Source organism: Scyliorhinus canicula, chromosome 17, assembly GCF_902713615.1.
Source record: "Scyliorhinus canicula chromosome 17, sScyCan1.1, whole genome shotgun sequence".
Lineage (NCBI taxonomy): Eukaryota > Metazoa > Chordata > Chondrichthyes > Carcharhiniformes > Scyliorhinidae > Scyliorhinus > Scyliorhinus canicula.
The window spans coordinates 51250668-51265847 of NC_052162.1; the positions used below are offsets into that span (position 1 = coordinate 51250668).

Genomic DNA, 15180 nt, shown 5'->3' on the forward strand with positions numbered 1-15180 from the left:
GTTGGCCAGCGTTGATTGGAAGGGGAGCCTAGCAGGGAAGACAGTGGAACAGCAATGGCAGGCATTTTTGGGGGTTAATTGGGAGGCACAACAGAAATTCATCCCAAGGAGGAGGAAACATGTTAAGGGAAGGACAAGGCATTCATGGCTGATAAGGGAAGTTGTCGAGGACAGCATAAGAGCAAAAGAAAAAGCATACAAAGTGGCGAGAATTAGTGGGAAGCCTTTAAAAGTGAGCAGAGGACAGCTAAAAAAGCAGGGGGGGGGGGGGGGGGGGGGGGGGGGGGGAGAAGATGAAATATATGTGCCATCTAGCTAGTAATATAAAAGAAAATAGGAAGAGTTTTTTTCAATATATAAAAGGCAAAAATAGACATTGGACCACTGGAAAATGTGACTAGAGAAGTAATAATAGGAAACAAAGAAATGGCAGAAGAACTGAATAATTACTTTACATCATTCTTCACGGTGGAGGACACCAGTGGGATGCCAGAGCTCCAGAAGAATGAGTAGAATTTCTTTAGCCAGAGGGTGGAACTCTTTGCCGCAGAAGGCTGTGGAAGCCAAATCACTTAATGTCTATGACAGAGATAGATAGGTTCTTCATTAAGAAGGAATCAGAGGTTATGGGGAGAAGGCAGGAGAATGGGGATGAGAAAAAAATCAGCCATGATTGAATGGTGGAGCAGTCTCGATGGGCCGAGTGGCCTAATTCTGCTCCTATGTCTTATGGTGAGGCTTAAGCTTTAAACTTGGGGATTTTAAGCCGCGTGGGGATTGAATTGGTGAGCCTATTCATTTTTATTTTCTATAAGTTTCATTTTCTATAAGTTTAGTTATCCAGTTAAAAGGTTAATAAGGGTTAATAAGGAGCTGTTCCAAATACCTGAGTGGCAGTTTCCTGACAATCTCCTGAAGCCAGTGTTGTTGATTACATAATTTGAAGCTTAACTGGTGTATGGGTCATCTCAGACACTCTCAGCTCTAAGTAAAGAACTTCAAGGTGCACTCAAGGTGAGCTCTGTGCACGAGCAGTGGCAAAGAGGCCACAGGCAGAGTGCGGTTTAAGTTTTAATCTTAGGAATTTGAAGCCGAGTGGTGATTCGCTGAAGAATGGGAAGAGGTGCTCTTTGCTTTTTCTCCTTGCTTTGTACCTTTCAAATCTTCAGTGGGCTTGCTTTGCTGCAGATGAGGATACAAGGGAGAGAGCTGACTGGTAAGTCGTGGACAAGGTCGGTAAGTCTTTACAACTTTCATCAATTACAGTTTGAAAATAAGTTTTGTGGTTTATAATGTGTAAGGGCTCTAATTGGTGGTAACAAGGATAAGCAAAGAAGGGCCATTGAAAATTGGAGTTAATCTAACTAGTCAGCAGGGAGCAGAGTTGGTGCAGGCTTGGGGAGGAGGAGCTTCGTAACTGTAAGTATTTAATAACTCACCGATTGGGTATTGGAGACTGGGGGAAAAAAATGGAAAAGTGATGTCTCAGTAAAGATCTGACCTGATTGGCTGGTTGGGAATCTGTTCTAAATTTGAAAAACTAGAGTAATTAACTAAGTAGAGGAGTAACTTGGCGATTAGTGCATTTAACATTTAATATCTGTCGGAGAAATATAGCGCAAGGTACCATATAGTTAATTTTAACTTAAATTTAATGTAATTAATTAATTAGTACTCAATTTAATAACTATTTATTTTGACTTAATTAATTAGTGCTAGAAATGTCAATCAGCGGGGTGCAGTGCTCTAACTGTGAAATGTGGGAGGTCCATGACGCTTTCAGCGTTCCGGATGACTACATCTGCACGAAGTGCACTCAATGGCAGCTCCTCGCAGACTGTGGTTCAGTTGTAGCAGCAGTAGGATGCATCTAATAGCATGCAGATGGTGGAAAGCATTATAGAAAGGATTTCCAGAGATGTGCTCACAGCCAAGGTGCAGGCAGACAGGTGGGTGACCGCGAGAAAGGGCAGGTAGTCAGTGCAGGAATCCCCCGTGGCTGTCCCCCTCTCTAATAAGTAAACCATTTTGGATACTGTTGGGGGGGGGGGGGGGGGGGGGTGGACTATCGGGGGAAAACAACAGCAGCGACCAGAGCAGTTGCACCACGCCTGGCTCTGTTGTTCAGCAGGGAGGGTCAAAGTGCAGAAGAGCAATAGTCAGAGGGGACTCCATAGTCATGGGCACAGATCGGCATTTCTGTGGTTTTGAAAAAGACTCCAGGATGGTCTGTTACCTCCCTTATGCCAGGGTCCACGATGCCACTGAATGGCTGCAGGGCATCCTGAAGGGGGAGGGTGATAAGGCAGAAGTCATGGTACATGTTGGTACCAATGACATAGGTAGAAAGAGGGATGAGGTCTTGCATCAAAATTTCAGGGACTTAGAAAAGAGCAGGACCTCGCGGATTGTAATCTCTGGATTATTCCCAGTGCTATGTGTTAGTGAGTGCGGAAATAGGAGAATAGCACAGATGAATGTGTGGCTTAGAGTTGGTGCAGGAGGAAGGGTTTTCGATTCCTGGACCATTGGGACCATTTTTGGGTAAGGTGGGACCTGTACAAGCGGGACGGTCTACATCTAAACCAGAACGGGACTAACATCCTTGCTGATGGGTTTGCTAGTGCTGTTGGGAAGAGTTTGAACTAGAAAAGCAGTCAGGTCAAAGGGAATACAGTGTTATTCAACAGAGTAAGACAAGGCTCTCAGTTGCGATATATTCTGCATTCTTGGTGCATCTAAAATCGCAGTCATCTTTTGGTTCCTTGTGGAGCCCATTCTGATCAATGACATGACCAAAGAGGCTTATTGATGATTGGAAAAATTCACATTTCTCTCTCTTGATGCAAAGATTGTCTTTCAAGACGCTCCAATGTTTCTTCTAAATTCTTGAGGGGCTCCTGTTCAGTCCTGCCGGTAATTAAAATGTCCAAATAACATTGAACACTGTTGAGGTCCCCCATGGACTTTTGGAATAGGGCCGGTGCAGACATTATTTCGAATGGTAGGTGCTTGTACCTGAACAGTCCTTTGCATGTTACAATAGTTAGAAGTTGAGACTCAGCTGCTACGTTCATCTGGAGGTGTGCTTGGGACAACTGTATCTTACTGGACTTGTGACCAACCAACAATCCAACAGATAGGTCCTCTATTAATGATAAGGGAAACTGGTCGACACACAACACTGGATTGATCATCATTTTAAAGTCACCACAGATTCTTACTGATCCATGTGGTTTGACAACTGGAATAATTTGGGGTGCCCAATCGCTCAGCGTCACACTCTCCATCACTCCATCTTGGATCAATCTGCAAGTCCACTTCAACTTTTGGTTTGACAGCATATGGCAAGCCTTTATCTTATGCCATGCCACGACTCTGGTCATCTCCCCGAAAAAGTTTTCAAATATCTTCTTGTACTTTTCTTTTTTTAAAAATATTTTTATTCTCCTCCTTTTTCACATTTTCTCCCAAATTTACACTCAACAATAAACAATAATCAGTAACGAATGTAATGTCAATCCCCATATCAATAACAACGATCCCATCCTCCCACCAAACCCCAAACATTAGCCCGCATGTTAACATAAACAAATGATGAAAAGGAATCAGGAATTACCCATAGTTACCATTAACACATACAGTACTTCTCCCCTCAACCCTCCCATCCCCCCTCCATGTTCGATGTAATCCAATTTTCGAAAGTACATAATGAATAACACCCATGAATTGTAGAACCCCTCCATCCTTCCCCTCAGTTCAAATTTCAACTTTTCAAGCACAAAGAATTCCAGCAGGTCCCCCTGCCATGCCAGGGCACAGGGTGGCGAGGTTGATCCCCACCCTAACAGGATCCACCTTTGGGCGATCAACGAGGCGAAGGCTACAACATCTGCCTCCACGCCCGTTTCCAACCCCGGTTGGTCCGACACCCCGAATATGGCCTCCTGAGGGCCTGGGCCCAGTTTCGCGTGCGCCACTTTAGAGATTACCCTAAAAACCTCCTTCCGGTAATCCTCCTGCTTTTGACAGGACCAAAACATATGAATGTGGTTTGCGGGGCCCTCACATCTTCACACACATCTTCTACCCCTCACCCTCGCCCTTGTAAGGTGTGCTCCATACACCACCTTCAACTATATCAGCCCCAACCTCCCACATGAGGTGGAGGCATCCACCTCATTCTTCTTGTACTTTTCTCAGAGATTCTGACTTGTTTTCTTTCCATCAACCAGTTGGTTCACAGCTTGCCAATTTAGCAAAATTTTATTGAATCACTCTTTCGAAAAGTGTAGAAAAATCTCCTTTTACCACATGTAATGGCAATTTTTCAGATTGCCCAATGATGTAACCATTGACTGGAATCACCTGTTGCGTGTAAATTGTCAAGATTATTTCAGATGGTAGGTCTTGAGCTTTTATTGATGTAAATTTTCAGAGATGAGACAGACAGCAGCTCCTGTATCTACTTCCATTGTAGTTTAATGCCCATTTAGTCTGTGTTGCCTTGCATCGATAATGCACTGAGTTTGTTTTCCTTGTTTTCCGTAGACACCTTCCTGGAACTTTTCACTGTCTTTGGCCATTCTGAAGACACTTTTTGTAGATTTGGGTGCGTTCTTCGAGATTTGAAAATAATTCTGTCTGGTTCAGCATGCCTTTGTTATGTGACCTTTCTTCCCACAATTATGAATTTGTTTTCTTGACACCAAAATTCCTGTCGGGAATGTCCCACCTGGGCACACCTATGGCATGCTTCCATGTTGAGAGGTCCTCTTTTCTCAGAGTTCATATGGTTTTCAGTGGCATCAGCTCTGATTTGTGAAGCTTCTTTTGCTGCCAATTCCATAAACTCTACTATTTCAACAGCATGTTTGAGAGCTTTCTGTCGGCAATCACCTCTGGATCGCCTCATTTCTCAATTGACACACAAGTCTGTCTTGCAGCCTGTCTTCAATAGTCGATCCAAACTCACAATTCTTTGCTTGTCTCCATAGTACAGCTACAAATTGTGGAATATTTTGACCCTCTTCTACATAGATTAAATCTGCATCTCTCTGCAATGGGTGAGAAGTGTTCTTCAAGGGTCTTAGTCAATTCTGTGTAAGTTATTTAACCAGGCTTTGCAGGATGGCCAAGAATTTGTAATTGGGTGATAGTTTTTCCGTCTTATTACACTCAGGAAAGTTGCTACTTTGTTCTTTAGAGGGATACGGCACTAGGGCGGGCTGAGGGTTTTGGCCAACCATGGTATCGTGACCGGTAAAGGCTTGGAGGGCCAAAGGGCCTGTTCCTGTGCTGTATTGTTCTTTAATTTCATCCAGTATCCTGTCTGCAACAAGGTTATACTGGAACCTCTCTCCTTCGGAACTCCACATTCTAATCGAATGATTCCATAGCACCACTTTACCCAGGACAACATTACCTGTTCTTAAGTACGTTCTTTAATATTTCCTACTCTCTAATTTCTTTTTTTCTAATTTAAGTTGTATTATTTCTTTTGCTGTTTCTTTAAAAAATATAATTTCTAAAAATATAAAATATTTTTTCTTTTGCAAACACCAATCTGTTTTAAAAAGTCAGATTTCAGCTATAATCCTGCTTAATATTGGTCACTGTTGTATTTTTCCTTTTTGGACAGTTTCTTCCGAAAAGCAGGTCTCTGTCTCTGAGTTTGAGGATCTGACACTGCAGCCCGCCATGTGTGAAGGCGTGCACCTGGAAAACTCCCCAGCTTGAAACTTGTTTTTTTACAGCCTACCCCCCTTGTTTCCTGCTTTTCTCTTTTCTTCTAATTAAAATTCTTTTAATTTTCTACTGAACCCACCGATTACACAAATCAACTGGCATAATAGGTGATGCTGTGGCTGAATGGTTTTTCTCTTTTCCTGCCTCCGATTCTGTAAGTGCTCCTGAGCTGCAGTCGCATAGGGAAAAATCTAAGGAACGGTTCTGAATGCTTCCTCTCATTTCTAAAATTAATATGCACTCTTATCAAGGCTCGTTTCAGAGACTAAGTGTTGACGTTGACGCAGAATTTGGGGATTTCCATTACAGCAAAATTGGTGCCGCACCTGGATTGATTCAACTACTATTATGGGGCTAGCACCGACGCCACATGGAACACAATCGATTCCAATGTGAAACGGTGCCGGATCACTAGTTTTGCGATAGACACGCAGGAGGCTGACAAGGTGCAGCCGCATATACACACTTCACTCCCCCCACACACCATCCCAGCAAACAAGATGGCAGTAAGATGTGTGGTCTCATGTTTCGCAGACGCAGGGCTTGAGACCCTCCTGAATGCCGTGGAGGAGAGGCAGATGACCCAATACATCGGCATGGACAGGAGGCTTCCAAACGCCGCCATTCTGCATGCCTGGGCGCAGGTGGCAGGGACCGTGAGTGCCGTGGGCAACACTGTCCGGACTGGCCAACACTGTCGAAAAAAACTGCAGGATTTCCTAAGGGTGGCCAGGGTGAGTCGGCAGCACAATGCCCCTAGCACCAACCCCTTCCCACACACCTGGAACCCAAACCCCCCCCCCCCTTCTCTCTCCCCCCCCCCCCCCCCCTCCCCACCAACCCAGAGGGCGGCCAAACTGCCCCCTGCACCACATACCAGCATCCATACCAGCCGCTATGGCTGGGCGCCCTGACCGCTGAGGCCACCAGCTACCCACCCGCTGTGCTGCATGCGTCGGACTGTCTAACACTGTCATTTTCGGTTATCCCCAGAATGTGCCTTTGTAAAGAAATTCTGGAAAATGATGCAGTGGTTTTTGTTGAGTTTCATTTTGAGTAGCTCCATGATGCAGGACTTTGTGCTCCGTGGGCTGTTCCCAGGGACGCACACCATTACAAACATCAGCTACATCTGGAGGATCATCACCTTGGTGAAATACACTCTTTGGCCTGTCCAAAACCTGTTAGTCTTCCAGTACAAAGAATTGTCCACAACCAAATGTTGCAGAAGGTCCAGGACTACATGTTGAGGGATGCACTAAAATCTGGAGCAGCTACTGCAGAGGCACAATGGGGGAAGGTTGCTATCTAAGGCCTGTCAGCTATCATGCAACGAGGGGCTTGAAATTGTATAGATACTATACAATAGAGTCAATGACTCACATTGAATGTATAAGTGAATATTACATGTACTACAATTATACTGAAACACCCCAGTGTGCAACATGACAGATGTCAATAATTTTAATATTTGAATGTCGTTGCATTTCCCAGAATTCCATAATAAGGTGGCATGGTGGCACTGTGGTTAGCACTGGTGCCTCACAGCGCCAGGGTCCCAGGTTCGATTCTGACCTGTATGGAATTTGCACATTCTCCCAGTGTCTGCGTGGGTTTGCTCTGATTCCCTTCCACAATCCAAAGATGTGCAGGTTAGGTGGATTGGACATGCTAAATTGCCCCTTAGTATCCAAGAAAGGTTATGTGGGATTACTGGGATAGGGTGTGGGCGTGGGCCTAGGCAGGCAGGGCAATCAGAGGTGTGGAGAAGTAGCTGGGATGGGGGGATAGTCAGGAGAACCTGTGGGGCATCAGGGAGTGGAGGGGAGTCCCACGATGGGTGCCAGTACTATAGTTATTTCGAAATTATTTCGGTTTTAATTCTTCAAATTCTTTCTGGGTAACTATTACTGTAAGGCAAAAGGAAACACCATAAATTTGTGATTTAAATCACAGAATCCGATGGTTCCCGTTGCAGGACAATTGCCCAACAGATGTTTGAACTTCCCATGCAATCCTTACATGGGGAGCTCCCAGCGGGCACCCCCAGCGCATTTATAGGGTTCCCCCCAGGTATGATGTCCTTGGATGCAAGTTATGGCCACTATTTTTGTATTATTGAAGTGTAGTCATTGTCTTTATGCAAATATAGAGCACAACATATAGCACTTTTAGCATAGAAGTGCTTTTTGAAGGCACTTCACAGAAGCATAATCAGACACAAAATGACACTGAGGCAAAGTAAATATTAAGAGCAGTTGTATGCCCAGTTGAGAACATGTGCCAGCCCTTTCTTTCCCATTCCTTTACTGATTATAGCAGGGATTTTTGAAATATAGAAGGATGAAGGTATCAATGTCTGTACTTAACTGTTTACATGCTCATTGCAAAGAACTCAGTCCGACAGAGGGGTTTGTTTTCACTGAGATAAAAATTCACTCAGGTAAAGAAATAAAAATATTTTAAGAAGGTAAACACAAGTTCCAACCGTTGCAATACGCACACAAATGTGCAAAATTGTAAGTTATACAGCAGAGGAGGTTAACTTTTGAACAAATTAAGATCCAATGATAAAGGCAAAAAATAGAGAGTTCACTGTTTATGAGAACGTGGGGCGAGATTCTCCGCAAATGCGGAGAATTGTAAAGGCTGCCGTGGGACAGGCCGTCACCCACGGCAGCCTCCGCGCCCACTTCCGGGACCCGATTCTACCCCTCGGGCGGGGCTAGGAGCGGGGCCCCGGGCGTCCTGCCGGCGCGGCCTTGACGACGGACGGTGACGTCAGCCGTGCATGCGCAGGTTGGACAGTGCCAAACCGCGCCTGCGCGGTTGGCGTCTTTTCCCTCAGCCGCCCCGCAAGACGTGGTGGCTTGATCTTGCCGGGCAGCGGAGGGAAAAGAGTGCGTCCGTTACGGACGCAAGACCCGCGATCGGTGGGCACCGATCGTGGGCTTATGTCCCCCTTGGCACGGCCATGGTACTGTCGTGCCAATCGGGCCCCTAGATGCCCCAAAGGGGCATCTGGCGTCCGTTTCACGACGGCAGCGACCAGGTATGGTTGCTGCCGTGTTGAGGCAGGCGTGAAGGCCCGGCTGCTCGGCCCATCGGCCTCGGAGTATCGCCGCTCGCCATAAAAAATGGCGAGAGGCAATTCGTGGCGTGGGCGGGCGTGGGTGGGGGGGGTGGGGGGGGGGGGGGGGGGGGGGGGGGGGGGGGGGGGGGGGAGAATAGTGGGAGGCCGTGAAAAATGTCGGGTGGCCCTCCCGCTATTCTCCCACCCGGCGTGGGGGCGGAGAATCGCGCCCGTGGCCATTGTTCGAGGGTGAGACAGAGTTTTTTTTAAATGCCGGCCTTCAAATTCTTGAAATCCCAGTGGTGTTGCAGCGAACGCAAACCACCATTTCTAGAGATAGTTCTTATAATCTGTAATCCATCTTTTTCAAAAGTGCATGTTCTTGCACTTCAGGGGTGAAATTCTCCGATACCCGGGAATTGGCGGGGGCGGGAAACGCGCCGCACCGAGCGGCGAGCCCCCTGCGGCGAGTCTCCAGCCCGCGATAGGCCCAAGTCCCGCCGCTGGGAGGCCTCTCCTGCCGCCGAGGTTTGAACCGCCTCTGGTGGCGGCGGGATCGGCGGCGCAAGCGGGCCCCCGGGGTCATGGGTGGGGAGCGGGGCGATCGGACCCAGGGGGTGCCCCCACGGTGGCCAGGCCCGCGATCGGGGCCCACCGATCGGCGGGCGGGCCAGTGCCGTGGGTGCACTCTTTCCCTTCCACTGCCGCCACGGCCTCCACCATGGCGGATGCGGAAAAGAATCCCCCAGCGCGCATGCGCCAGTGGTGACGTCAGCGACAGATGCTGCTGACGTCACCACCGGCGCATGCGCGAACCGGCGAAGGCCTTTCGGCCAGCCCCGGCGCCAGGTGGCGGGCGTCAAAGGCCGCTGGTGCCGGTTTTGGCGCCAGTCGGCGTGGTGTCAACTGCTCCGGCACAGGCCCAGCCCCTCAATGTGATGGCTTGGCCCCCAAAGGTGCGGAGAATTCCGCACCTTTGGGGAGGCCCTTCGCTGGAGTGGTTGGTGCCACTCCGCTACGCCGGGACCCTCCGCCCCGGCGGGTAGGGGAGAATCCCACCCCAGGTTTCTTTCAATTGGAATTTTTTATCTCTGCGATGGATCCCAAAACGTAATAGAGAAAGGGGGCTGGATTCTACGTCCCGCTGTGCCAGATTCCTGGTTCAGCACGCCGGCGGGATGCTCCATTTTGCTGGCTGGTCAATGGGGTTTCCCATTGTGGAGCAGCCCCACACCGTCGGGAAACCCCCGAGCTGCCGTCAAAATGGAGCATCTCGACAGTGGAGAACCCAGCTCAGGATTATGAACTTGATAACAGCAGGGAGAGAGATGGTGTTACTGGTCCATTGGCAGACTTCTTTAGACTGCCAAAAACAACCAATTTGTTCTACTAAACGACATTTCAAAATGGTGATTCTGATCACATGTTCTCTCACTCCATAATGTTTTGAGTATTCTACAGAAGGTAAGTTATCAGCTCATGTATGGACAGACCTTGGCTATTGTTATGGTCTCGATGATTAGTTTTTTTAACTGTCCCAACCATCACTTTTAATAGATCATTCTCCCTGTGATGAGCCAGGAGACCCTGTAGACTTTCTGGGCGGAATTCTCCGCTCCCGCGAAAAATCAGGAAGGCCGTCGTGAACTCGGCCGAGTTTCACGACGGCCTCGGAGGTCGCTCAAACATTCCCAAACAACTGTGTCTCACCCTCTTCCCTCTTTTAAGTTCCTCCTTAAAACTTGCGCGCCGAGAATGACGCGGCCGGCACGCCTAAGTGACGTCAGCCGCGCATGCGCAGGTTGGCCGGCTCCAACCCGCGCATGCACGGCTGACGTCACGACGACTGCAACCCGCGCATGCGCGGTTGCCGTCTTCCCCTCCGCTGCCCCGCAAGACGTGGTGGCTTGATCTTGCGGGGCGGCGGAGGGGAAAGAGCGCGTCCCTTTGAGACGCCGGCCCAACGATCGGTGGGCACCAATCGCGTGCCAGTCCCCTCCCGAGCACGGCCGTGGTGCTCACTCCCCTCTCCGCTCCCCACAAGCTTCAAACCAGCTATTGGCGCCATGTTCACGACGGCAGCGACCAGGTGTGGTTGTTCAGGTTCCCAAAAAATATAAACACGGTATCAGCACCTGAACCACTGAAGCTGAGTGCCTAAACAAACTGGAGTTAGGTCTATCAGCCATGTTGGGTTCTTGTTTATTAAAAGGGAATCAGCATGTTGATCCAATTATTTCACTGCTTATTTAGTGGCATTCTTGGCTTCTAGCAATACGGATATTCACAACTTCTTAAAGTTGCCCAATCGCAGGGTGGCACGTGGCACAGTGGTTTGCATTGCTGAGGGCCCGGGTTCGAATCCCTGCCCTGCGTCACTGTCCATGTGGAGTTTGCCCATTCTCCCCGTGTCTGCGTGAGTTTCACCCCTACAACCCAAAGATGTGTAGGTTAGGTGGATTGGCTGCACTAAATCGCACCTTAATTGGAAAAAAATAATTGGGTACTCTAAATTTATAGTAAAAATAAGCTGCCCAATCGCCATTCTGCGGTCCTGATGAAAGGCCACAGCCTGAAACGGTAACTCTGGTTCTTACTCCACAGATGTTGCCAGGCCCGCTGAGTATATCCAGCATTTTCTGTTTTCATTGCAATGGGTGTTTGCCAAGGAAACTGCAGTTGAGCTCTGACTAATAAGAACAATGGGTATCTTGCCAACTATTCTGTTTCTGGAGTAAGAGGGGCAGGATCAGGGGAGCTCCATGGCCTGGCCTCTCTATTCAAGATGACAGTGACCTGATGTGGGTAACATAATCTCACCTTTGAAAGGGCAACCACCATGGAACCACAAAAGAAGCAACCACAACCTGTGGCAGAACATGACTAGCCACCTTTTGTTAGTCTGTGACCTTGAAACATGCAGGTATTATGTTCTGAATACCTTTGCCGGCCACCCTGCGTGACACGGCGGACTCACAACATGGAGCAGCTGTGACAATATAGGCCCCCCCGAGAACGCACGCCCGTGGATCGCTGGCCCCCGAACGCTAGCCTGGCCGCCCCTGAGGCCACCCCCCCCCCCCCCCCCCCCCCCCCCGGTGAAGGATCCCTGCGCTCCCCACAAGGGCAGCCGCGGACTGAGTCCGCAGCCGGCGCCAACCATTCCCGACAGGCAAACTGTGGTTAGAACAACATTGTCGGGAACTTGTCCAGTTTTCTTCGGTGAATCGCAGGGGTGGCCTTTGTCAATGTCCCCCTACTCGCGCTGCGTAGACCGCGCGCGCACGATTCACGGCAATTCCTCGGTCGGGAACGGCATCGTGCCGGTTTTCGCCGTCAACGCCCATTCTCCACCCCTGCGCCGATCGCGATTTCGGCACAGAGGCTCGGAGAATCCCGCCCCTTGAGTCTGCTCTGTCATTTTATAAGACCATGGCTGATCCTCGATCTCGATCTCAACTCTCCTGTTTTACTCGTGTCCCATATCCGTTAATTTCCAAAGAGCCTTAAAATACATCAATCACAACCTTAACTGCATCCAGTGACTAAACCATAGGAAAATCGTATTAAAACAGTAGCAATACAGAGTGCTAAAATAGGGCAACACCTGTTATTTGTAAAGTACTGAACATTCTCTCTCTATTGTTGCTCCATCAACTTTACAGCAAAGTGCTTGTAGTAAGGCAATTAAAATTAAGCAAAGCGTAAACTATACGTATTTTGGCAGCCTTTCTGAGCAAAGCAAATTTCTTCCTCATCTGCTTCCAGAATCTGGGGCTGGATTCTCCCCTACCCGGCGGGATGGAGTGGTGTGAACCACTCCGGCGTCAGGCCGCCCCAAAGGTGCGGATTGCTCCTCACCTTGAGGGGCTAGGCCCGCGCCGGAATGGTTGGCGCCCCTTTCCCGCGGGAAAGGCCTTTGGCGCCATGCCAGCCGGGGCCAAAGGGACTTTGCCGGCTGGCGGAAGTCCGCGCATGCGCCGGAGCGTCAGCGGCTGTTGACGTCATCCCCGCGCATGCGCAGGGGAGGGGGTCACTTCCACATTGGCCATCGTGAAGGCTATGGCCAACGCGGACGGAAAAGAGTGCCCCCACGGCACAGGCCCGCCCGCTGATCGGTGGGCCCCGATCGCGGGCCAGGCCACCGTGGGGGCACCCCCTGGGGCCAGATCGCCCCGCACCCACCCCCCCCAGGACCCCGCCCGCACCGCCAGTCCCGCCGGTAAGGGAGGTGTTTTGATTGACGCCGGTGGGACCGGCGTTACAGCAGCGGGACTTCGGCCCATCGCGGGCCGGAGTATTGCCGGGTGGGGGGGGGCCCGCCGATAGGCGCGGCGCAATTTCCGCCCCCGCCGAATCTCTGGTGCCGGAGACTTCAGGAGACGGCAGGGGCGGGATTTACGCCGCCCCCCGGAGATTCTCCTACCCGGCTGGGGGTCAGAAAATCCAGCCCCTGGTAACAACAGGTGAGACAGCTTTTATTCTTTCTGCTACCTCCATCCAGACTGCTTTACTGTTGTTCTTCAGGTGTGTGCCATTGGCATTCTCACTTGCACCTTCTGCTGGAGGACATCCAAATATGCCTCCTGAAAGCTTTTTGTTTGTCACACTGATCTTGCTGCAGGCGCATTTTCCTTCAGAAAAATACACCTATATGATGCCGAGCCATTTACGTAACATGTTGCTCGTGCTGAGAGTTCTGTGGCTTTATGTAAAATAGTTAGATCTCGCTTCATTGTGTGAGGCCAGCTCACAGCTCCACAAGTACATATTGTTTTTTAAAAACGCATTTTATTCAAACTTGTATCAAAGTAGGTGAGAGCAAATAAACACCCCGGGAAACATTCTTCCCAACAATCAACTATACAGTTTGTATAGATTTTTCAACTTTCCAGCCAAACCTCTCACTGCTTTCCGCCGGGTCCAGTGATCAGAAGACATACCATTCCAGGGGTAAACTACTCCTCTAACATTCACCTTTTCATCAAAATTCCACCCAAATCTGGGTAAAAAGAGCCCTTTTCTGTGACTTTGAACAGGAACAGCCCTTAATGTGACCAATCATTCCATGGTCACAAGCGGAAGTCAGCTCTACAAGTACATATAATGTCAGCTCCGCAGTATTGGCCATATTATTTAGAAACAAAATTACATTCTGGTTGTGATGTTAAGGATAAAAATGTCACATGTAATCTCATACCTTAGCTTCTGATATGGTTAGCTCGACCCGAGCTACGTTCTCCTTCTCTCTGAACAACTGGATCCGGCTCACACGGCCAAATTCTGCCAGAATGGTGGTGAGATTTGTTTTTAGGTCTATAACATGACTGATGCCATGCTGTGGCCCAACCAGCAGAGTCATTTCTGACTGCTTTGCATCCTGAAAGGCAGCAAATGATACATTTCACCTGGATGAATCTATACACCGCACAGTTCACGTTACATTTTAATGTAAATAGCTTGCAGTGAAAGAATCTCATGAGAACACTTTATAGTTTTAATGTTCGATGACATTAGCTTTGCAAATTCTATTGGCAATAACAGCACATCAATGCATAAAAGATTTGTATGAATTTCATTGCTTACAATGTCAACGTAGTAATAACTAATTTATTTTAAATGGTTTAACGCTCCTGTTGAACGAGCACACTAGAATATCAAATGAAAACATTAAGGGGGTCATTTTCAAGTTGGGCAGAGGTGTGAAACTGATGGTTGTTGATCGGCTGCCTCCCCCGTCCAATTTCACTTTCCATTGCTTTCAGTGGCAGTTCCACAATGGCTTGCTTTCTCCCCGGGATCCAAAATGACAATGACCCCACACATGTCCAATAATAGAAAAGCAGTCGTCTCTTGACATTTCAAAAATGGTCTTGTGCAAGCATTGTGTGAAGAAAGCACAAAAACATTAAAAACCAAAGATAGGAATTTCTTTGGAGCCGTCCCACTAGGTTTTTGTAACTTTGTTGGCAGTGCAGCAGATATCCTGTTTAAAGAAAGAAAGACATTGCAGTTATGGTACTCCATTTTCTAACTTCAGGGTGTCAGAAAACACTTCCCAGCCAAGAAGTACTTTCAAAATGTAGCCACTGCTGCAGGAAATGTGATCACACACATTTTTTTTTTGTCACATTTGCACAATAGATGGAGAAGTGAACCTGGATCATCTCGGAGGACAATTCTAGGCCAAAGTCTTGGGATAGGGACCCTTTTAAAGAGGGTGTTCACCACTTGCAAAGAGGGAGATGGTGAAACCATTGGGAATCCAGTGCATTCCCATTGCATCTTCGGAGGAAGAGTTGCAAATTAGACTGGAAACTGATATTTGAATTTATATGGTGCGGGCTCTTACTGCATTG

General features: G+C 48.5%; 1 protein-coding gene across 5 annotated transcripts in view; it reads right to left on the minus strand.

Moving 5' to 3' along the window:
* Positions 1-15180, minus strand: part of frmpd3 (FERM and PDZ domain containing 3) — a 648120-nt gene that overhangs the window by 60766 nt on the left and 572174 nt on the right. For all 5 annotated transcript variants that reach the window (XM_038775294.1, XM_038775295.1, XM_038775293.1 and 2 more), the window contains one exon: positions 14022-14201. In XM_038775294.1, the coding sequence (XP_038631222.1) occupies positions 14022-14201 (180 nt within the window). The remainder of the gene's footprint in view (positions 1-14021; positions 14202-15180) is intronic.